General features: G+C 40.7%; 1 protein-coding gene across 9 annotated transcripts in view; it reads left to right on the plus strand.

Annotated features, from left to right (window-relative positions):
• The window catches only part of LOC130921629 (A-kinase anchor protein 13), a 276,582-nt gene that overhangs the window by 75,033 nt on the left and 178,141 nt on the right, over positions 1–23,408 (plus strand). For all 9 annotated transcript variants that reach the window (XM_057845733.1, XM_057845759.1, XM_057845767.1 and 6 more), the window contains exons 4-8: positions 1,897–2,060; positions 2,134–2,305; positions 6,468–6,651; positions 14,489–14,678; positions 14,821–16,096. In XM_057845733.1, coding sequence (XP_057701716.1) covers positions 1,897–2,060; positions 2,134–2,305; positions 6,468–6,651; positions 14,489–14,678; positions 14,821–16,096 — 1,986 coding nt within the window. The remainder of the gene's footprint in view (positions 1–1,896; positions 2,061–2,133; positions 2,306–6,467; positions 6,652–14,488; positions 14,679–14,820; positions 16,097–23,408) is intronic.

Genomic DNA, 23,408 nt, shown 5'->3' on the forward strand with positions numbered 1-23,408 from the left:
TGTTCAAACTGAATAAATGTGTTCCATATAAACACCTCATTCGGAATGAACAGGCCCAAACCGAATGGAATTTCATTCCGATTCACAGGGGTGGAATATTCCTTTTCCCAAACCGATTAGAAGTAAAATTATATCATGTAAACAGGGAAGCGGAATGGTGTCTGGTTGCGTTCTTTCTGCACATGCTCCGTACTGACGTGGTGACGTCACTTGGTGACGTAAGTAACGTCACTTGCAACATGGCTTCCAGTTCCAAGCACACGCACAGCGCACCTAATTGGAGTCCGGCGGAAAGTTTATATCCATGAATCCCTCCACCAGTCCACACAACTTTTTAAATGAACGGCCTGTCATTCTGAAGTGTTGTTTCCACTCGAAAAGTTAAAACAGCAGCTGATCTGACGATCGATCTCCATGTTTTGCAACGTGACGCTTTGTTTTGATTAATCTGCGCATGTCGGACGGCAGTTTTTAAACGTCCTTTCGGAATAAAGGCAGACACATGTAAACGCTGGATCGGAATAGATGAAGTGACATGTAAACAGCTGATCTGAAATTTCCATTCGGAATTATTTGAATCGCTATGAATAAAAGTCAGCATGTAAACGTGGCTAATGACCCTAAACATATGGCCAAATCTACACAGAAATGGTTCACCAGAAACAAAATCAAGCTCCTCCCATGGCAATCTCAGTCCCCAGACCTCAACCCCATTGAAAACCTGTGGGGTGAGCTGAAGAGGAGAGTAGAGAGGAGAGGACCCAGGTCTCTGGATGATTAAGAGAGATTCTGCAAAGAGGAATGGCTGAATATCCTTCTTTCTGTCTTTTCCCATTTTGTGAAACATTATAGGAGAATATTAGGTGCTTTTTTGGTGGAAAAAGGGGGTTGTACAAAGTATTAACACCAGGGATGCTAATAATTGTGACACACATTATTTGATGTCAAATAATTATTTCTTTATGTGGGATTTTTCCCCCACTCAATAAATGCACTTGTATTGAAGGTTGGATTTTTGTCTTTTTCTCCATTAAGGTCCCATATTATTTAGAATTTTTTTTTTTATTAGAAGCTAAAAAACACATAATTATTATAAATCCAATAATTATGGAGGGCACTGTAGCTTATTTGGCCAAAAATAAACTAGTCCGGCCCACATGAGCTCTAATTGCCATAAATGTGTTCTGAGAACCAAAATGAGTTTGACACTAATGTTCTGAAGAACATTCAAGTAAAAATTTTACCTTGAATTGATTTGTGAATGCTATACATTTCATAAAGGACTTAATATAAGCTTGTCATCGCATCATGGCTGTCTCAAACAGCTGGAAATGGGAGTCTCTCTCTTTAAGAACCCACAACCCCCCCCCCCCCCCCCATGCTCTGTTCCGAAACTTACATCCGTTTGCATAGTCCAGCCATTTCCGACGAAGCACGTCGTCCTTTGGAAGTGTAAAAAGAGTAAACTCTCCTTTGCATCTAAAAATAACATTTCTTCAATTATTTCATTAAAAAAGCTGCATTGTGCGTTTTTCTTCCCGCTTGAAGTCTGCCCAAGCGCTAAGTGTTAGCTAAGCTGTAGCATTACCTGCAACTTGGGGCAAGGAGGGAGCAGTGCATGCCAGAGGAGGGGTTCGGGGTAGGAGGCGGAGCTAGGTACCACTGAGCATTTCAGCAGAACCCAGTGGCAGACAGGAGAGATTAGATTTCCCAAACATTGGTAAATGGTTTTTTTTAAACAAAACTGACTGTCTTTTTAAGAAGGGAATGACAATACAGCATGATTAAAAGCTAAAAAAAAAAGTGAAATTTGCAAACAACCTCCACTTTAAGTAAAAATTTGGAAAGTTGCAAAAACATTTTAAATGGATAACAATTTTATTTCCTTCTCTGCAGCTCATGGTTGTTGCGAGGAGGTTTTGGTCACCCTCTGCGCTGTCACTCGTGGTGACACAGAGACTTTTGAGGAGCCGACGACGCTCTCCTCTCATGTTACTCCTTTAGCAGAGCAACACTTCACTTTCTTACAGGACTTGGCTTTCGACATGGCCCAGTTTCTGGTGAGCCTTGATAAAACAGGCCCCGACTTTTGAATAGAAATGATGCATTAACACTGTACGCTTTACTACCCAGGTAAGCACTGTGGGCCGCACTGATGGCCTGGATGGGGCGCTGCTCCTGGACGAGTGCCACATCCCTCTGATGGAGTGCGAGCGTCTGGATGAGAGTCTGGCTTTGGCCCTCCACCACATACCTCTGCCGCCGGGATGGAATTTACTGGGGAACCAATGTTCTGACGGTGCAGGTCAGCCTTGTGGTATTTCCTGAAACAATTTACAACAAGGAAATATATTTGACACACATTATGCTCAAACAAGGTGGAAAATATGTCAAATGGAAGAATTAAGTGGTAATATTACTAGAACATATAATATATATATTTTTTCTTGAATAGTTTTTAACGTTCTTAGATAGAAATAGAATCTGAGCAAGTAAAAAAAAAAATAAAAATAAGAAGAATTATTGGACAAAGCGGTCTCAGCGGACTAACACGCGTTTGCGGGAAATTTGGACCAGCATCGTTTTAATGTGGGCTTCTGCCCAAATGTTTGCTGATGTACTGCTAACTACAGACTGTGATGCAATGTTGTTTTTGGCAGCCAATTTTCGTTTTTTGGACAGAAATACTTACTAGCCTTAGTCATATTTTAGTCATTTCAAAATGTGTTCGTCTACTTTTAGTCGACGAAATGTCCAACAAATTTCATCTAGTTTTGGTTGATGAGTACTCAAAAATGTTTTTGTCTGTAAGATATAAAAGTTTTAGTCCAAACAAATAAATAAATGAAGGCTTCCAACAATTTTGAATGAAAGATTGACAATGAGCATATATTGTAGCGTCGACAAGGACATTGCCAACTTCGTGATGATAATACACGCTTGGCCGGAAAACAGTACATTATTTTCCATTACATTTAGTGTGGAGGATCACTCAGCACAGACCTTTAGTTTAAAGGGCACCACGGAAAGAAAGACATGTAATTCTTAAAAAAGATGAACGTTAGTATGAGTTATAGTAATTGGATATTAAAGCCCCTCTTAATGTTTTCGTTTTAATAAAAATTGTAAAATTAGTTTAACTAGTAGGTCGCCGTTGTTGTTGACGACGCAATGCACCCTGGGCGGTGACGTCACTGGGCTGCACTGACAGGCTTTCACAGTGTCACTCGTTAGCTACATAATAAAACATGTCGTTGATTCAGCCTTTCTAATTTGAACCCGAGGGGAATAGTGATGAGCAGGACAGCACTGTCGATATTTCACCAAACAATCAGCAAAAGCAATTAAATAGAGGTCTCCAGCGGGATTCGAACCTGCGTTTCCTGTGCGACAGACAGTGCGTTGACCTCATGACTATACTTCTGCGTGACGTTGGAGCTATGATTTTCCTTATAAAACAATCACAATCCATATTCTATCTGTGTCTGCGGTAAAACCTGAAATGGAAACTAAACTGAAAAGAAAGTGCGGCTGGCTAGATCACGGAATTAGAAAACGCGGCTCACTTCACCGCAGTGTCAAGTGGCAGTGAAGCAAGCACAGAACAGTAACTTTTGGATTGTGTGAAAGGGGTTGCATACACAAAAAAAACATGCGATCGCAAAAAGGGAGACTTAAAAACGGTACGTGACAGTAGGTCGGGATCAAGTAAAAAAAAAAAAAAGAGGGAAAACCACAGTGAGAGGCAGATGAACGGGAAAAACCAAGGCAAAGATGCAACTCGCAACGAAGGGGTCAAGAATATAAACTCAAATGACAGCAAGTCAATATCTCGGCAAGCCGCCTAGGATCGGTTATATAGACACTGCTGATAAGCTGGAATTGCATGCAGGTACGACTTTGGGAACTCATCCCACAGTTCTGTAACAAAACAATCTGACCAGCAGCAGAATGTGACGAACTCACACTAGTCTTCATACTAGCTTCACTTACTAGCTAGCACAGCAATTCTCCCAGTCCAGTCCAACCGCATCATCACCCCCAGGTGAAAACATGCATTAAATACGCTAAAACGCAAAAGCAACATTACATATTCTCACTTGCCAAGATAAGAAACAAAATCTTACCGTGAGTTTCAATACAAGCAATTCTGGAACCTGGAGAAGACACTAGTGAGTGGGAGGTGCTGCATGTCAATGAGTGACACAATGAAACACTGCTACGATTCAGGCTAGCTTGTGAGGCTAACCAAACTACATTTCCACAAAGCCTGTGGCTTCGGACGCCTGCTGACAACAAATATGTGTGTGATTTCAGATTCGATCCGAACCACTGTGCAGTCACTTTCACACATACAGTGGGGCAAATAAGTATTTAGTCAACCACTAATTGTGCACGTTCTCCCACTTGTAAATATTAGAGAGGCCTGTAATTGTCAACATGGGTAAACCTCAACCATGAGAGACAGAGTGTGGAAAACCCCCCAGAAAATCACATTGTTTGATTTTTTTTTAAAGAATTCATTTGCAAATCATGGTGGAAATTAAGTATTTGGTCAAAACCAAAAGTTCATCTCAATACTTTGTTATGTACCTTTTGTTGGCAATAACGGAGGCCAAACGTTTTCTGTAACTCTTCACAAGCTTTCCACACACTGTTACTGGTATTTTGGCCCATTCCTCCATGCAGATCTCCTCTAGAGCAGTGATGTTTTGGGGCTGTCATTGGGCAACACAGACTTTCAACTCCCTCCACAGATTTTCTATGGGGTTGAGATCTGGAGACTGGCTAGGCCACTCCAGGACCTTGAAATGCTTCTTACGAAGCCACTCCTTTGTTGCCCTGGCTGTGTGTTTGGGATCATTGTCATGCTGAAAGACCCAGCCACGTCTCCTCTTCAATGCCCTTGCTGATGGAAGGAGATTTTCACTCAAAATCTCTCGATAAATGGCCCCATTCATTCTTTCCTTTACACAGATCAGTTGTCCTGGTCCCTTTGCAGAAAACCAGCCCCAAAGCATGATGTTTCCACCTCCATGCTTCACAGTGGGTATGGTGCAATTCAGTATTCTTTTTCCTCCAAACACGGGAACCTGTGTTTCTACCAAAAAGTTCTATTTTGGTTTCATCTGACCATAACACATTCTCCCAGTCCTCATCTGGATCATCCAAATGCTCTCTAGCAAACTGCAGACGGGCCTGGACGTGTATTTTCTTCAGCAGGGGGAAACGTCTTGCGGTGCAGGATTTGAGTCCCTGGCGGCGCATTGTGTTACTGATAGTAGCCTTTGTTACTGTGGTCCCAGCTCTCTGTAGGTCATTCACTAGGTCCCCCCGTGTGGTTATGGGATTTTTGCTCACCGTTCTTGTTAATCATTTTGACGCCAAGGGGTGAGGAGGGAGTTGAAAGTCCGTGTTGCCCAACGACACCCCCAAAACATCACTGCTCCAGAAGAGATCTGCATGGAGGAATGGGCCAAAATACCAGCAACAGTGTGTGAAAAGCTTGTGAAGAGTTACAGAAAACGTTTGGCCTCCGTTATTGCCAACAAAGGGTACATAACAAAGTATTGAGATGAACTTTTGGTATTGACCAAATACTTATTTTCCACCATGATTTGCAAATAAATTCTTTAAAAATCAAACAATGTCATTTTCAGTTTTTTTTTCACACATTCTGTCTCTCATGGTTGAGGTTTACCCATGTTGACAATGACAGGCCTCTGTAATATTTTCAAGTGGGAAAACTTGCACAATTAGTGGTTGACTAAATACTTATTTGTCCCACTGTATAGCGAGCCACACAAATGAACAGAAACTACCTTTTCGCCGAGGTCTCAGACAGGCTGTTGGTTTCGCACCAGAATTTGCCTGTTTGCATTCACACCAGCCCGAATGGTGTCCACCACGAACTTTTTGGGTTTAATCTGAACCAAACAAGTCACTTGTGAATGCGCCCATAAAGTATGAAACCAGCTATAAACAGTCTGAAAAATAAAAGTAAGTGCAATTGTTCAACGAATGCTGTCACAGAGTGCCCAAATAGACGGCATGTTTGAATCTTAAAAAGGAGAACCGTCAGCAAAACAAAACACATTAATGATCGCTAATCAAATGAAGATGTCTCCCATTGCCCGCCACAAAGTCTGGTGGAAACCAAGCACATTTGGATCACAGAAGTCCTGCCAACAGACAGAGACAGGCAAAACAAACTTGTGCAACAACTCAGGGAGTGGTTGGAGTGCTGCTCACAGGACTTTTGGCGTTGAAAATGTGAACATTTCCCCAAATATAAGTGGCATTGTCAGTGAAGGATTTGTTGTAGATACAGTTTATTCAGTAAAAAAAGTCACTTACGTAATTTACAGGATGCCCTGTAGGTACGCCTCAGTAGTGGATGTAAAGACAGTATGAATTGTTCAACTATATGAACTTGACTTCTGTTCAACCCTCCATTTGTCTTGTAGACTTGCACCCTCGGGAGACCCTGCTGCATTTCTCTGCTCGTCGAGGCTTGGTCCGCGTGACGCGTTTCCTACTGCAGCAGCCGGGAGCGAGGGACGCGGTGCGGCTGCCAAATAAGCAGGGCCAGACGCCTGCTGCCGTCGCAGCACTCCGGGGTCACGCTAGCCTCCAGCAGCTCCTTGCACAGTGAGTTGTGTTCTGCTGATGGGCTCATCACAACTATTACTTGCTGTTCTCAATAAGCTGTGGTGCTGATACAACTATTAATATAGATTTGTCATTTGTGGGGAGTGATAGGACTGTGTGTTTTCTTGTTGAGCCCAAAAACCTACTGATCACAAACTGGACATTTTGCCGGAAGCGGATATTGAACTCTTCTGGAGAGCAAACCGGAAAACTTGTTCCAGTATTTTTCCATCTTGAAACCATAGCAATGGAAAACTATTCCACTGCACAAAAGCCCTGGTTACAACTTCTCTGTCTAATGGGGTAGTACATTTACACAACCACAAAACCCCCCGCCCACACACACACACAGATACCTTCATATAGATTTAACTGGGTTGGCATCTGTTCCCCCCGCAAAGACTTCCTCAAATCGACGTGCTAATAAGATCAGATTATCTTTATTGCATGATATGAAGCAGCTCTCTGCTAAATGGACTGAGATATGGCTCAAAGCGGCGATGGGCCTCCTCTCTGGCCATAAATCTTACAGCTTTGCCGCAGAAAACAGTTGAATTAAGTCATCATGCTATGTGGGGGACAGCACAAATGGTTATTACACGCCGCTTGAGCACACGCCCCCCGCTAATCACGAGTAATGACATTTTCCACATGAGGAGTGAGGTCACTGTTGACTTCAGGAGCTAGGAGTAGTCCACCCAGAGTTGCGCAAACAGTGCTGTCCGGCTGGCCCGTGTCCCCTATTCATTCACACAAAAACACCAACAGAAAAACTTCTTAAAGGGAACCTCGGACTTAAGGACTTGTAGGCTCTAAAAAGCCACAATTGTTATCTTTTACTAAAATATGTTATAAAAAAACTAGGGCTGTCAAAATTATCGCGTTAACGCGCGGTAACTAATTTTTTAAATTAATCACGTTAAAATATTTGACGCAATTAACGCACATGTCCCGCTCAGACAGTATTCTGCCTTTTGGTAAGTTTTACAGCAAGGTTTTTTGTGCTGTCTAACAGCGAACTCTTGTGGTCGCTTTGCGACATGGTTTATTGCTTTCTTGCCAGTTCAATATGGCTGCACGACGTCTCGGCCTGATGCCTACGTTGTAATGTTGTGCTTATATGATCCTTGGACAAGATTTGTCCGTAAGTATGGTTGTTGTAAAGAATGTACATATTATGTTAGTAAGCGAAATGTTATATGTTTTGTATGAGACGGTTTTTGTTTATGTTTAGTGAACCTGTATAGCGTGCTAAGCTAACGTTGTTGCTAATGCAATGCTTGTGTACTTTTTTTTTGTAGTTTCACTACGGTCTAAAGAGGACAGTGGTTTGAGGCCATTTTATTAATAAATCAGATGAAAAAGGAAGAAGTCTGATTATTAAGACGTCGTTCACTAGCTGTCTATCTTTGGAAAAAGTAGACGCTTCAGAGTGAGGACAGCATAGACAGATTTAAATGACAGTAGAGTGAAATGCCCACTACAGTCCTTATGTACCGTATGTTGAATGTATATATCCATCTTGTGTCTTATCTTTCCATTCCAACAATTTATTTTACAGAATATATATGTAATTATATATATACGGTGGCTGAGTGGTTAGCACGTCTGCCTCACAGTTCTGAGATCAAGGGTTCAAACCCGGGCTTCGGCCTTCCTGTGTGGAGTTTGCATGTTCTCCTCGTGCCTGCGTGGGTTTCCTCCGGGAACTCCGGTTTCCTCCCACATCCCAAAAACATGCATGGTAGGCTGATTGAACACTCTAAATTGTCCGTAGGTATGGGTGTGTGCGTGAATGGTTGTATGTCTCCTTGTACCCTGCGATTGGCTGGCGACCAGTTCAGGGTGTCCCCTGCCTACTGCCCGTAGTTAGCTGGGATAGGCTCCAGCACCTCCGCGACCCTCGTGAGGAAAAGCGGCATGGAAAATGGATGGATGGATATATATAATTTACAGAAAAATATGGCATATTTTATAGATGGTTTGAATAGCGATTAATTGCGATTAATTACGATTAATTAATTTTTAAGCTGTAATTAACTCGATTAAAAATTTTTATCGTTTGACAGCCCTAAAAAAACACATAAAATATTCCCGTTGATTTAGAAATCTATAATATTTAGTACATATTTTGACCGACAGAGCGGCCATGTTTTATGCCCGCAATGGACGCTCGGGGTGATGATGTAGTTTGTCACTGTCACTAGACGAACACTACTGGGATACTGCAGTTCCTTCTACATTACGAGATGTCCAGCACATGCGCACGTCGGTTAAAAGCGGCGAGTACTTATTACTTGTGTTTTTAGTAAGTCTTTTATTACCTTTTTATTGCCTCAAAATACTTTTTGCATGTGTTTCCCCTCCTACTTTTAAGCATCGTGTTTTTTTTTTTTTGGTGGTAGCTTTAAAGTGCATGTGACATGAAAAAGCATGTTTATTTCATAATACACGCGGTATTTTATGCCCCTGAATGATATGGACCGCTTGGATGTTTGTGGAAGTGATCACTATTTTTATTTAGTTTTTTGAATCCCGCGCCATGAAAATGAGTGACTTCCGGCTTCAGTCTTGCATTGAGGAGGAGGGCGCTGTGACGTGTACGGTAGAAGACGTCCTCTTCACACTACAGTGTACTGTTGTGTATGAGGACGAAGGATTCAGCTGATTTTGCGGATTAATACGTTTATTTTTCGCATCACGCCAGCCAAACGGCTGCAGAAAAATCGTTCTGTATGAGGGAGAGGCGTATGCGCCTTTTTGGAGTTTCAAAAGGTTCCCATTCACCGTGGATATTTACAGTGGGACCAACAGGAAGTGAGTAAACATCTTGTTTTGTATTATGTCAAATGCGAATACAGCGATTACAAAGTAAACACTACAAACTTCCTTTAAATAAAGGACTACTTACGTTTGATCATTGATAGGCATGTAAAAAGCTCTCCTCATGCTCATTTGCAGAACATTAGCTGCACAACAACTCCTGCCACCCTCCTCCGGGGAACGAACTGTAAATTGCTCTCCGCCGGGCGGTTTGCCGATCCGCAAAGACAATCGACAACCGGGTCGTCATGTCAAATAATCCAGGCTAGTTATGTGTGATTTTCCGCTTCGAAGACTTTGAAACATCACTCGGTTCGGGTTACCATGTCGGCTAGCTGTCACGCCTTCTGGTTTGTTTACATTCTCCGAAGCCGGGGAAGCGAAATGAGTGACATATGTCCGATTTAGGTGTCATAAAATATCGTTCGGGAGGTGCGACAGTAAAGGTGAAGTCGACAGTTTTGACCATTATGGAGTAATTTTGCCATGTCGTCCTGAATAAATGCATTTTTATTATTTCATTATCCATTCAGCACAAGACTGTTATTTGTCATGCCCATGCCATTTATTTAGGGGAAAATACTTGGATAAAAAGAATATCCTGTAAAAATATTGAAGTAAAGAGACAGAAACAATGACATTTTGCCGCTCTCTTCGTCGCGTTTTCCTCGTTGTGAATAGTTCCCCCTCGACGGGCTGACTGGTCCTTCTCAAGCCATTTATATAGCTACTGGGGAAAAATACTTGGATAAAAAGAATATCCTGTAAAAATATTGGAGTAGAGAGACTGAAACAATGACATTTTGCGGCATTCTTCGTCGCGTTTTCCTCATTCTGAATAATTCCCCCTCAATGGGCTGAATAGTAAAACCGATGAGCCCAGTCGACCACTGACGTCATCCACCTGTTGGGGACGCTAAAGCCCTATAATGGTAGGCGTGGCTAACCGGCAAATTAAAAGACAAATTTCTCGTCATCTGCGCTTTGCTAAATTGTTGTATATAATCGAATCGTCTCAAAATATGATTCTAATTCACATAATAATGCCATTGAAGACTTTTTTTTCTCGTGTCGTATGCTCTTTAAAGCAGCATAGACTTCATAATGATTGACGGGTCACATTTCACTTTCACTGCGCAACGCCTTTAAGTTGGGGGCTGCCCTACAGTCCGCTTCAGTTATTCGCAGTCAGTCGCAGAGTCAACACATGCAGTGATCCAACGCCTGATTTAGGATTGAAAGCGTACGAAAGCTGTATCACATATAAAAAGGAAGGATTGTCTCAGGAGTGATTTGTTCGAGGATTCAAGATACATTTTTCATAGCATGCATGCATTTTGAAACGTAAAAAAAAAAAAAAAAAAATCAATGGGACAAATTAACCGCTACATACTAGCATCATTCTTCAACATATTTACGTGAAATAAATGCAAACTGCCCGTTTTTTTTTTTTTTTTTGCTTTTAACCAAGAATCGAGACTCTTACGTCCATATCTATAAAGAATTCAGGGATTTAAGCACTTATACACAAGAATTTTCAATGGAAAAAGGTCTTTGTTTACATATTGCGGCTGCTAATTTCTTTACAGACTAGCTTCATAGTTCGCAATATTTACGTAAAATAAATGCTACTTGCACGTTTTTTTTTTTTTTTTTTGCTTTTAACCAAGGACCGAGACTGTTTTACGTCCATATCTATATGTAATTCAAGGATTTAAGCATTTATTCACAAGAATTTTTAACGGAAATAGCCATTGTGGCAGCCCCCTTATCACAAAAAAGAGGTAAGAGATTAGCATCATTCTTCGACATAGTTATGTAAAATAAATGCTAACTGCATGTTTTTTTTTTTTTTTTTTAAATTTTAATCAAGAATCGAGACTGTTTTACGTCCATATCTATTAAGAAATTAGGGATTTAAGCATTTATTCAAAAGAATTTTCACCGGAAAAGCTCTGATTACATAAGGCGGCCACTAGCTGCATTTACTAAAAGTCTAGCATTGTACTTCGACATATTTATGAAAAATAAATGCTAACTGCATGTTTTTTTGCTTTTCACCAAGAATCGAGACTGTTTTATGTCCATATCTATAAAGAATTCAGGGATTTATTCACAAGAATTTTCAATGAAAAAAGCTCTTAGTCTGTGATTCCACTCGGTCAGCTTTGACAGCCTCTCCAACAATGCAGGCCCCCTATTTATTGGCCCCGCGCCCTGTGTCCCGTCAATACATTATGAAGTTTATGAAAGCAGATTGTTGATCTGTTGACCACATTAGTCCTGTAGTGTATTTAAACCACCCTTGTATGATATTACTATGTTTAAGTGTTTTCTTAAGGCATCTTTAGTATGTTCTGTCTGTATGCATCTAATTAAAACAAGTTGAAAGCGTATGGTAGTACTTTGGGTGTCAAATTCGCCTCTTGTAGGACATTTTGCCAGTGGAGCACATTTTGGCAGAACACCACTTTTGTCCTACTCTCGTCTTGTCTCATTCAGTCTTTCCTGTTCACTTTGCTTTTGCTGCTCGTTTTGTGAAATATCAACAGTGCTATCACGCGCATTAATGTTCTTCTCGGGTTCAAATTGAATGGGTTGAACAGATCACATATTTATGTGACTAGAGTCATACTCTGGAAGCCCGGCAGCGTAACCCAGTGACGTCACCTTCCTTCGACATCAAAAACAATGGCAACCTTCTAGTTTGAGTAATTTTACAAATTGTATAAAAACGAAAACATCAAAAGAGGTTTTCGTATTCAATTATTTTAACTCATAATAACGTTTCTTTTAAGAACTACAAGCCTATCTAGCCGTGGATCCCTTTAAGAAGCTGGACAAAAAGCATGCAAGAAAAGCACCTCTTTTATGAGTCACTGTAAATTTTTTTTCATATAATGAAATTCGTATTACATGTAAATTGCCTTATTCATTTCAAGCTCTACTAAAAGCACCACATTAACCCCTTAATGCCTGCAACATGAAGCAATTGTCAGAGAATCCCAAAACTTAAAAAATAAGGTCCTAATGGTACTTTTTTTCAAGTTTGTAGAAAAAGAAAAATCAAAATGACTATGTGTAATAAGCGCTCTAATATCTATTACCCTAGCTAAATCCAGATTTTTTTTCTCATGGAACCTGCAGATGCATGTGTTGACTTGCATCCATCATTTTTTTTTTTTTTTTAAATTTCAAAATTCTAAATTAGTCTCCAATGAAATTCTGAGTGTATCAAATGTGACACACTAGGCTAGAAGGGGTTAAAGTTGCTGTTATGTCCTCTCTGATTAGGGTAGGAGTTAGCATTACATTACTTAAGCTTTACAAAACTTTGTCGGGCCTAGTGGCGCTTAAGTGTAACTAGTATGTTAGGGTCATTGTACAGACATTATCACGTGACTACTTGAGCTCATAGCAAAATAAAAGTGCTGAAAGATGAGCTAAATTGGGCAGCCATTGCTTGCTATTTTATCTCTCTGTTCGTGTTTTGATAAAGCATCACTTGTAAGTTATATTCTTATTTTGTTTCAAATACATGAGCATTGTGTAGCACATTTTACTGTGTATATTTTGCTTTTTTACATTTATTGTCAAATGCAGTTGTGTTATTAGGAGTTAGAACTTCTTTACCCAGCATGCAATGGGGATACCCATGGTGCCATGGGACGTTATATACAAGGACGTGTATTCTACAATGCGCGACTGGTAGAGTGAAAACAAAACTGTTCGAGCATGATTTTTTTCGTACCTCGTCTACTTATTAGAATAATACTGTAGACAACACAGTAGTTATCAATTATCTAGTTACAGTATGTACTATCTTTCATATGATCGTTTTATGTAATATGAAGCGAAAAAGCTTTGACAAACTTTTCGTAAAATGAATTTTTTGTGTCCAGAAACGCTCGTATCTCGAGGTACTCTGTAGACCAGGGGTGTCCAAACTTTTTGCAAAGGGGGCCAGATTTAGTGTGGTAAAAATGTGGGGGGCCGACCTTGGCTGACATCCTTTACATAGAAAAATATATTTAAGCAAATTTAAGTAAGCCACTATGTGTGTCACATTTGCTTTATTATTATTTTTTAATTAATAATTTCAACAATCTGGCAACTAGCCTTTGTGGCGTTCTCTTTCGACTCTCGGACTCTTGCAAAATACTGCTGCTGTAAAATTAAACTAGCTTCAAGTTGCTTCAATTTCTCGCTACGTTTCTTCCCTGTAATTCTGTCGTACAAATCACTGTGTCTTGTTTGGTCATATCGCCTCACATTGAACTCTTTAAAAACAGCGACTTTCTCTTTGTAAATGAGGGAGACACAGTTGTTGCGTATTTTAGTGAAGAAGTAGTCCAATTTCCACCTATTCTTGAAGTGTCGGCCGTCGCAGTCAACTTTCTTTTTTTTGTTGATTGTCGCCATTTTAGAAAATTGAGAGTAAAAGGTCACACTGGGTAATGTGGCTTAGAGTGCTGCTGCCTTTTAGTGGGTAAATGATGAGCAGCATTTAGTGTGTAAGCTATTTTATATGCTGGTAGCAGTACTGCTGACCAATTCATTAAGTCTGTATGCGGGCCAGACGTTATTGATTTTATGAAAGAGGCTGGGGGCCGGATGAAATTAGACCATGGACCGCATTTGGCCCCCGGGCCGGACTTTGGACATGTCTGCTGTAGACTGTACAGTTATCAGAACTTTGGTAAAGTCAGGAGTCGGTAGCCGAGACAGATCGACAAGGCAAAAAATTTTGGATATGAAGGCACACGCATCCATCACTGCTTGCAGTTTTAATTATGTGTTGTCATTTCATGACCTACTATCTTCTAACTGGCTAAAAATACATTTGTCAACAACCACAATGGCTTTCTTTGCTCTCACTGTAAATGGATTAAGGCAGCAAATGTAGGGGGGTGTGGATCAGCTGACATCACTGTTAAAACTCTCTGTGCTCGATGGGCCAATCGGGGTTGAGCTCCTTTCTTCGGGGATGATCTAAGTGTTTATTCCGTGGCAGGGCTGAGACAGACGGCGACATCGACCAAGGACCCCAGTGCGTCCAACCGGTGCCGACAGACGCCCGCGTGGTATGCCGCGAACCAGGCTTGCATACCCTGACCCAAAGCGTGTACCCGGGTCGCGACCCGCCGAGCCTTAGCCAGAGCGTGGACCAACTGCTGCATTTGACGAGTCATCTCCACGCCAAGGTGAGTCACGAAACGCCGCCTTTGATTGTTTGTCTCTTCCCTGCCCGCAACTTTTCAGCCTTCAGTTTAGTTCTTATAAGCTGTGGAACAACTTATGCAATCATGCAGTCGACCGCACACTTAATATTGTCTTCTCCCGCAGAGAGCGTCTGTGCTGGAGCTGCGCTCAGATTGTTTGCACACAGCCGACGAATGCAGCGAGGGCATCGAGACTGAGACGACGGGCTGCCCGAGAGCAAACGCGTTAGGAAACTCAGTTGGAAACGGTACTAGTGTCACTTGTGGATGTGACGACAAAGAAGACTGGAGTGTGTCTGTAGTACACCCTGGGGAGCCTGGCCTCACCCCCCCTGAGGATTGGGTGTGTCTTGAGTCTAAAAGTGTAGAGGGACAGGAACAGCCTGACACTGCAGAGAACTTAAGTTTGTGTGAAAGGCAAGAAGGAGGGAGCCCTCCGCCTGTGGAAAGCCTTCCACCGGCAGGGCGGAGTGAGCAGAAAACTGATAGAGAAGAAGGACAGGAGGCCACAGAGGGAGAGGACTTATCTGGGAAGGAAGTAAACGGAATCTCTCAGAGCACAGAGGAGGAAAGCAGTGGAGAGTTCGTCATGGGCCAGTCACCGTCGTCTGACGCCCCAGTCCGAGAGTCACACCAGGACGGCGAGGATTTGACTCACGACTCGGACCATAGCAACGGACCTTTCTTAAATGAGGAGGAAGTTGAGAATGAAGCTTTAGCGCAAGAGAACCTCCCACCTCCGGCAGTGAGTGATGATGTAATCCTAGAATCAGATGTTCCGCCTCACGTAGAGGAGGAACCTCCGCCAGATGTAAACAACTCCGAACAAAACCAGGAAACAGCTGGACGGGATCACACGGGAGAGTGGCAGCAAGACCCTGATCAGCAGACTACTTGTCGGGAGACTTGTTCGGAGTTGAACGCGACGGAGAATGTCGACCAAGCTTTCATAGCTGGACGGGAAACTCCAGAGGAGACAGAGTGCTCACCTGAGCACAAATTCGACGTTGACCCCGATTCGGGTGTAACCCACGGCCTTTCCAGTGACGACGACGTCAGCTTCCAGTCGGTTGGAAGCTGCGTGACGGACGTATTCCACCCTACCGAGGAAAGTATCCTCTTGGAGGAGAAGGAGCCGACTGAGGAAATCAACGTTGGCGAAGCGGATAACATGACGCCGAACCAAAGCGGCACGTGTTCGCCGACTTCACTTGAACCCACAACTGGATCTGAGGAAACTACTATCAATTTAGAGTCCGGCTTCCATACAGAGGAGCGTCCAGAGGGAACCGAGGAGCTAGTGTGTGTGGAACCTTCTGAAAGTGACCTGTCACCAGGGAAGGATGCATCAGCGGAATCGGTGGAAGATGAAAATTCCAACAGGGATGACCAGAGTGAAGGTATGTATGAAAGTGCTTTGTGACAAGGAGTGAACTATTTTGCTAGGTGACGTAAAACTAGGTTGTTATGTGGCATAAGAAATGACATTTTTGTCATTTGTTTGTTATTTGTTTATGACTTCGAAGTGTTTTTTTTCTTTTTTTTTCTTCTTTATACGCTTTACTGTTAGCATTTGTTTGTCATTGACTACATCCCAGTGTAAGAATACATGGTAATATGGTGCAAGAAAAGGACACTTAGGCTACGTTCACACTACAGGTCTTAATGCACGAATCCGATTTTTTCGTGTTTTTCCGACTCGAGTGAGGCATTAACTTGATGGTCTGAACGTGACAAGTCGCACAGAACCGGACCATTTCAAATCCGATCTGGGTCACTTTCGTATGTGGTTCAAATCCGATCTGGGCCACATTTTTCCAGACTGTCGCAGCGGTCTGTACTGTCCAGTCTCCGGAATCGGAATTCATGCACTAATTACGTCAGCAAACAGCAAGAGGCACGAAGGACGGCAGTGATGCAGGCATTAGCGCCTAGCTTGAACTCTGCTTTTAAGCAAGAAGCGGGCTTGACCACAGTCATAAAAAAAACATTAAATGAAGAAAAGGAAAACCCTGTCAATTTTCGAATTTAATTGAATGAGCAATATTTCATTATTGCACACATGGCCGAGTCGGGGCAAACTGACGCACCCACGTCATTTCACGCACACACGTCAAGGCTTATGTGTGTGCGTGTATGCGTTCTATCAGTCCATATAAATTTTGAAAATAAAACTAAACGTGGATTATTAATGTCTGTTATTTGTGTCCTCTTTTTAACGAGCAAAATATGATAATCCCTGGAATGACGGATGACAGCCAACATGTGTGGTCATTTGTTTTGATGCTTCTGCGCATGCGGTTCGTCTTGCTCAGCGCGTGTCGGACTGCGAATTAGTGCGCATGAGTAATACTTGAATGGTCTCAATGGACAAAGGCAGTCTGAACGGGCATGCCAAAAAAACAGATATGACAAAAAATCGGATTTGTGCATTAAGACCTGTAGTATGAACGTAGCCTTAGTTACTACTGTACTGAAAGGGAAAGACAGAACCATTGTCATGTTCATTCCACCTGAAAGAAGCCTGTTTGATAAATTGTAGGGCTTTCAAACGATTAAAATTTTGAATCGAGTTAATTACAGCTTAAAAATTAATTAATCGTAATTAATCGCAATTCAAACCATCTATAAAATAATGCCATATTTTTCTGTAAATTATTGTTGGAATGGAAAGATAACACACAAGATGGATATATATATTCAACATACGGTACATAAGTACTAGAGCTGGGAATCTTTGGGCACCTAACGATTTGATTACGATTACGATTCAGAGGTTCGGATTCGATTATAAAACGATTATTGATGCACCCCCCTCCTTTTTTTTTGAAAAATGTTTTGTACATTAGTTCCAAAATTGTTCAAAAATACTCTCAGGCTAAACCAAACTACTATTTCAGTATCAAGTTAACATATAGCAGTAAACAAATATACAAAAATAACAGTAAATAAAAAACTCCAGTCCCCATTCTGTATCAGCAGCTTTAAACTACATTCAATTAATTTAATGTTGTGAATCAACCGTTAAAGTTGTTAAAATTGCTCCCGTTATTCCATAATTTCCCTTTTTTTCTACTTTCGACATGTGAACGTTTTAAAACTATTTTATAGATAGATTCAAGTCAATATTTTACCGATTTAGGAGTATTTTAGATAAAAAGTTAACTAGGTGTGCTTGGAAGGTTCGCTACAACAGCCTTGCAGGGAAGTGTACTGCTTTAAGATGGCAGCCGTTTACTAACGCGCACATCTAGCTTTATGTAGGTGTGCTGCTAACGCTACCGAATCTATATTGCATCTAGTCCTGTATAAATGATATCTACCGTAACATTATGTGGATGTACTTTGTAGCAGCTTTTCGGCAGCAGTCAGGTATGTTGTTGTGTTTTTTTATCTCGTGGCACGAGTTGAGCTAGAGCCGTGAGTTGAGTATTGGCATTACCCGAGGGGCCGGGTAATGAAAAGCATGATGTTTAGCTACTCTTGCTCCGTTCCTCATTGACTGCGCAGCGCACTGAGTGTGTTATACTTCCACTTTACTTGGCATATTTCAATAATCGGAATTTGGATGTTTGTGAATCGTTCTCGAATCTTCCACGGCCGAATTGAGAATGATCTAAGAATCGGAAATTTTGCACACCTCTACTAAGTACTGTATTTGTTTATTATAACAATAAATCAACAAGATGGATTTAACATTATTAACATTCTGTTAAAGCGATCCATGGATAGAAAGACTTGTAGTTCTTAAAAGATAAATATTAGTACAAGTTATAGAAATTTTATATTAAAACCCCTCTTAATGTTTTCGTTTTAATGAAATTTGTAAAATTTTCAATCAAAAAATAAACTTAATAGCCCACCATTGTTGATGTCAATCATTACGCAATGCTCATGGGTGTTGAAGCCCATAAAATCAGTCGCACCCAAGCACCATCAGAGGGCGACAAAACACCAAAAAACACAAGTAACAAGCGGACATTGCACTGTGCTGTCATTATAATCTGTTTGAGCGGGGCATGTGCGTTAATTGCGTCAAATATTTTAACGTGATTAATTAAAAAATTAATTACCGCCCATTAACGCGATGATTTTGACAGCCCTAATAAATTGTGGGAAAAAAAAAACAACCTGAGATTTCATTTTTCTGATTAGGAATACTGCAGAAAGATATAATTACAATCAATAGCATAATAATTTAGCCGATCAAATGTGAGTATCATAATTTTTTACCCATTATCCCATACACATTATCACAGGCACCTGTTTTCAGGTCAATTAGTGTGTATGTTCTGGGTATAAATGACATCACAAAATGGCTGCACAAATAATTTTTCATTTTTTTGTGTTTAAATCAGTGTTGTTTTTGGTAGCCCTTTAAATTTTCGTCTTAGTCTTTTGGACGATAATACTTATTAGTCCTATTTTAGTCTTTTCGAAATGTGTTTGTCTTCGTCTAGTTTTTGTTAACGAAAACTCAGACCAATCTCGTCTGGTTTTAGTCCACGTTTACTTATATTTTCGTCTGTAAAATTTGAAGGTTTCACTCCAAAAATTAACAAAAAAAAAAGGTTTTAAACTATTTTGAATGATTATTGACAGTTGAGCACATATTGTAGCATATACAAATCTATCACGTGATAATACACACTCAGCAGGAAAACAGTACATTTTTTTCAATTAATTATACCCATCTGAACGGCACAAACTGTATGTAAAAAGATATTTGTCTGAGAGTTTAACTCATTCACTCCCAGCCATTTTCTCCGGAGCAAGGCCCTTCGCTCCAGGCCGTTTTACTGGATTTTGACTGATTTTCCAAGGCCAACAGAAAATTCTGTTCTATTGCTATATAAACATGGAACCCTCCAAAAGTTAGATTAGACTCTCTTCTTTTAGCAGAAAAAAGTAAGTTCATATCTTTTTCCATTTTTTAGAAATCAGCATTAGAAAATAGCTTAGGTTGAGCAATTTTCCAATTTCTGATGAAAAAATGGGGAAAATTAGCTTTTTGTAAACGCATACATTTCAAACATAACTTTTTTAACACAGCTATTTTTTGCTTTAATTACATCCCAGTCATCTGAATAATGTTTTACTTTTCCAAAATAACATAAACAACCAGACAAATAGAGCTTTTGATAGCAAAGTAACAATTTATTTACACATACCTAACTGAGAGATGACGCTTGGTGGCCGCGACAGCGGGTTAAACTTTTCCCTCATTGCCGCCTGTTTCGTAAAGATGGATTTTTTTTAGTCTTTCTTTTGTGGTGACCACTGCTTCGTTCGCCTGGGGAACTGGTTTGACCGTGCGTGTTTCCGTGCGGGAAACTGGAGGGTGCGGGGGACGCGAACGGCAAGCCTGCAGAGCAGGCTCTGATAGGCGAGCAGCACGGTCACAACTACGCTGTACTGGTTGAATCGGGTTGTGGGGTCTTACAAAATGCGCTACTGCCCTCCAGTGGCCAGTTTTATTGCTTTAAAATGCGTTTTGAGCTTTGTGCATTTTATCTAAGATACATGGGAACCTGTACATGCAGATTGTGGGAAAAAAAAAAAAACGCAAAAGACATATAAATATGTTTTTGGGATACTGAAGCAATTAAAAATAGAACGTATTTATACAATTTTGGGAGCAAATGAGTTAAGAGGACGCTTGCCGTTAGTAATAACCTAATGCTAGCGGGAATGTGAATACTATGCTAATGCTACGAGTTACATTGAGTGTGTGATGATCACTGAGGCTAAGGCTATATTGCGTATTCTGTCTTGCCAACAATGTTGTTTTCGTCAACGATGACTAACAAAAATATTTAATCAATCATTTTTTCCTGACGATGATGAGACAATAACGAGCTAAAAACGTGTTTTGGGGGACTAAAACATAAGAGACTAATGCCAATTTTCGGCTGGTGAGACGACAACGAGACGAAAATACGCCATAGTTTCTGTCATAAGTTGACAATGTGTGACATTTTATGTATAGTTAGCCTGCATCGTAGCAGTATCTGATTGTGTCACTCATGTGATGTGCTGCTGCTCTCATGTTTCCAGGCTTGCGCACATGGTTAGACTTGTGTTCTTATCTTTGCCAGAGATAATTTGCAATGTTGCTTATGCCTTGAAAGGTCTGTGATGACTGATCATTACACACTAACTGTAACTTGTAGCGTTAACATAGCATTCGCGTTAAACGCTATGCTATGCTCACGTTAGCATTAGGCTAATGCTAATGGCAAGCGTCGTCATAAACACTCGGACAACTTTTTTTTACATACAGTTTGTGCCGCCCAGGTGGGTATAATTAATTGAAAATCATATACTGTTTTCCTGCCGAGTGTGTATTATCACCAAGTTGGCGTTGTCCTTGTAGACCACAGGTGTCAAACCGATTCCAGAAAGGGCCAAGTGGGTGCAGGTTTGCTTTCCAACCAATGAAGAGGACACCTTTTCACCAATCATATGTTTTATATGTGTAATCAGTTAAACGTTGTCAGTTGCTGCTTTTTTCAGCAGGAAGTTCATTGGGTAAACTCTCTTCACGGAATCGGTTGGAACTAAATCCAGCACCCACTTGGCCCTTTCTGGAATCAGTTTGACACCTGTGTTGTAGACGCTACAATATGTGCTCGTATGCCAAAGTTCATTCAAAATAGTTGGATACCTTGATTTTTGTAAGGAGTATATATATATTTTTTAATTTACAAAAACATTTTTAGTTAATGTCGACTAAAACAAGACGAAATCTTGAGTAGTCTTGAGTTTTCGTCAACAAAAACTAGACAAAGACACATTTTGAAATGACTAAAATATGACTAAGAAGTATTTTCGTGCAAAAGACTAAGACTAAAACGAAAATTAAAAGGGCTGCCAAAAACAACACTGCTTGCCAAGATAAGAAGACAAATCCTACCGTGTGTGTCTCAAAACAAGCTAATGGGTGAGTTGGGGGGGGGCGCAGCACGTCACATGAGTGACACAACAAGACACTCCTACAATGCAGGCTAACTACACATGAATGTCACACATGACGGAAGCTATGGCATATTTTCGTTTCGTTCATGTCTCGTCAGACGAAAACTGGCATTCGTGTCGTTACGTTTTAGTCTCCCGAGACACGTTTTTAGTTTGTTTCATCATCGTCATGAAAAATTTTAGTCAAAAAGGGTCGACGAAATATTTCCGTTTCAGTAAACAACACTGGTTTAAACATTATTTTCTTAGTTTTTTTTGTGTTCAAACACCTGCATTAATACCCATTATCACATGCACCAGTTTTCACGTTTATTATGGTAAATGTGGGTATATGTGACATCACAAAATGTCTGCACCCATAAGTGGTCATTTTTTGTTTGACAATTCAAAATTTGAAAATTCAAACACTTTTAGCAAGTGAATGAATGTCAGTTATATTTATGTCATCTTACGCTTTATAGTTTTATAATATGATAGTTATTGTTACCATTACCTTAGTTCGTAACCTAGCTAAGGGCACTGAACCACACGAATTTCATGTGTGCACACACCGAACCCTTCGGAATTTAAATATTAAAGCCTTTTTTTTTTTCAAATTCAAAATCAGTATAGCTTAGCTATAGCACTTGCTAATATCTGAGTGAATTCCCATTCGAATTAGTTCAAATTTCAAATATACTACAAATAATTGTGTCTTTTGCTGTAGATTTTCATGTTGGAAAAGGATTTTTTTTTTTTATTCGACCCTCATTTTAGTATTGCATCCTTGCATCACATACTATTTTCATAGTGTAAAATATGACTTTTTTTTTTGTTCTTGCAATATATGTTGTTGTTATACTTCCTCGTACCAAGTACAGGTCAACCTTCCACTGAGCAAACCAGTTTCTCCTCCCATTAGATTGAGGGGGAGCAGTTGAAAGAAATGGAATGAAGCCTGTAAATTAAGGGGAAAACCAGTCCAAAACTTAGTCTAAAGCGACACTTTGATTTTAGTCAGTGTACGAAAATAGGGCCCTGTGTGTCTTAACTTTCGTCGAACCTCTTAGACTTACTAACCGAACCCCTGGGGTTCGATCGAACCCAGGCTTAGAACCACTGCATTAGAGACTCGACCAGTAGCGGAACAAATGTGAACAGAGCCTGTGTGCAAGTGGAATTTTTTTTGCGCGCCTATCCAGACAACTGTAAGTGGCTACGAGATATATTTTAACACTTAATCACTATATTATTACAGCTCCGCGCATAATCTTACCTCACCCAACCACGCCCACTTTACACCCGCAAATCGGCCCCGGGTGCGGTCACAACCACAGCACCGTCCTTGGATTAGAATATGAAGTATTCCAAGTTGTGTACAAATTCAGGGTACGCTGTATGAACAGACCGCAACAGTAAACCTGTGTACTGTTCCTTGGAGGATTCACACACTCTGGTGCTCCACTCATCATTACTGTTTGTTTTATCTAAGCATACATCATCCATGACCAAAAAGCCACTAAAGGAACACAAAAAGTATGAATATATGATAAAATAGACACTTTTTGAGTCACGGACACACAGTGATTGATCAATATAGCAAGGGGATGAAAAAACGTGTAAAAAATGAAGACATAGATCACAGCAACAAAGTTATTTTTGCTTCAGGCAGCCTCAACTCCTCTGTGTCTATGCGTGTGAGAGTGTGAGCACAGCTCGGATAAAGATGTCTTACTTCACTTGTTATTGATTCCT

Source organism: Corythoichthys intestinalis, chromosome 1, assembly GCF_030265065.1.
Source record: "Corythoichthys intestinalis isolate RoL2023-P3 chromosome 1, ASM3026506v1, whole genome shotgun sequence".
Classification (NCBI taxonomy): Eukaryota; Metazoa; Chordata; class Actinopteri; order Syngnathiformes; family Syngnathidae; genus Corythoichthys; species Corythoichthys intestinalis.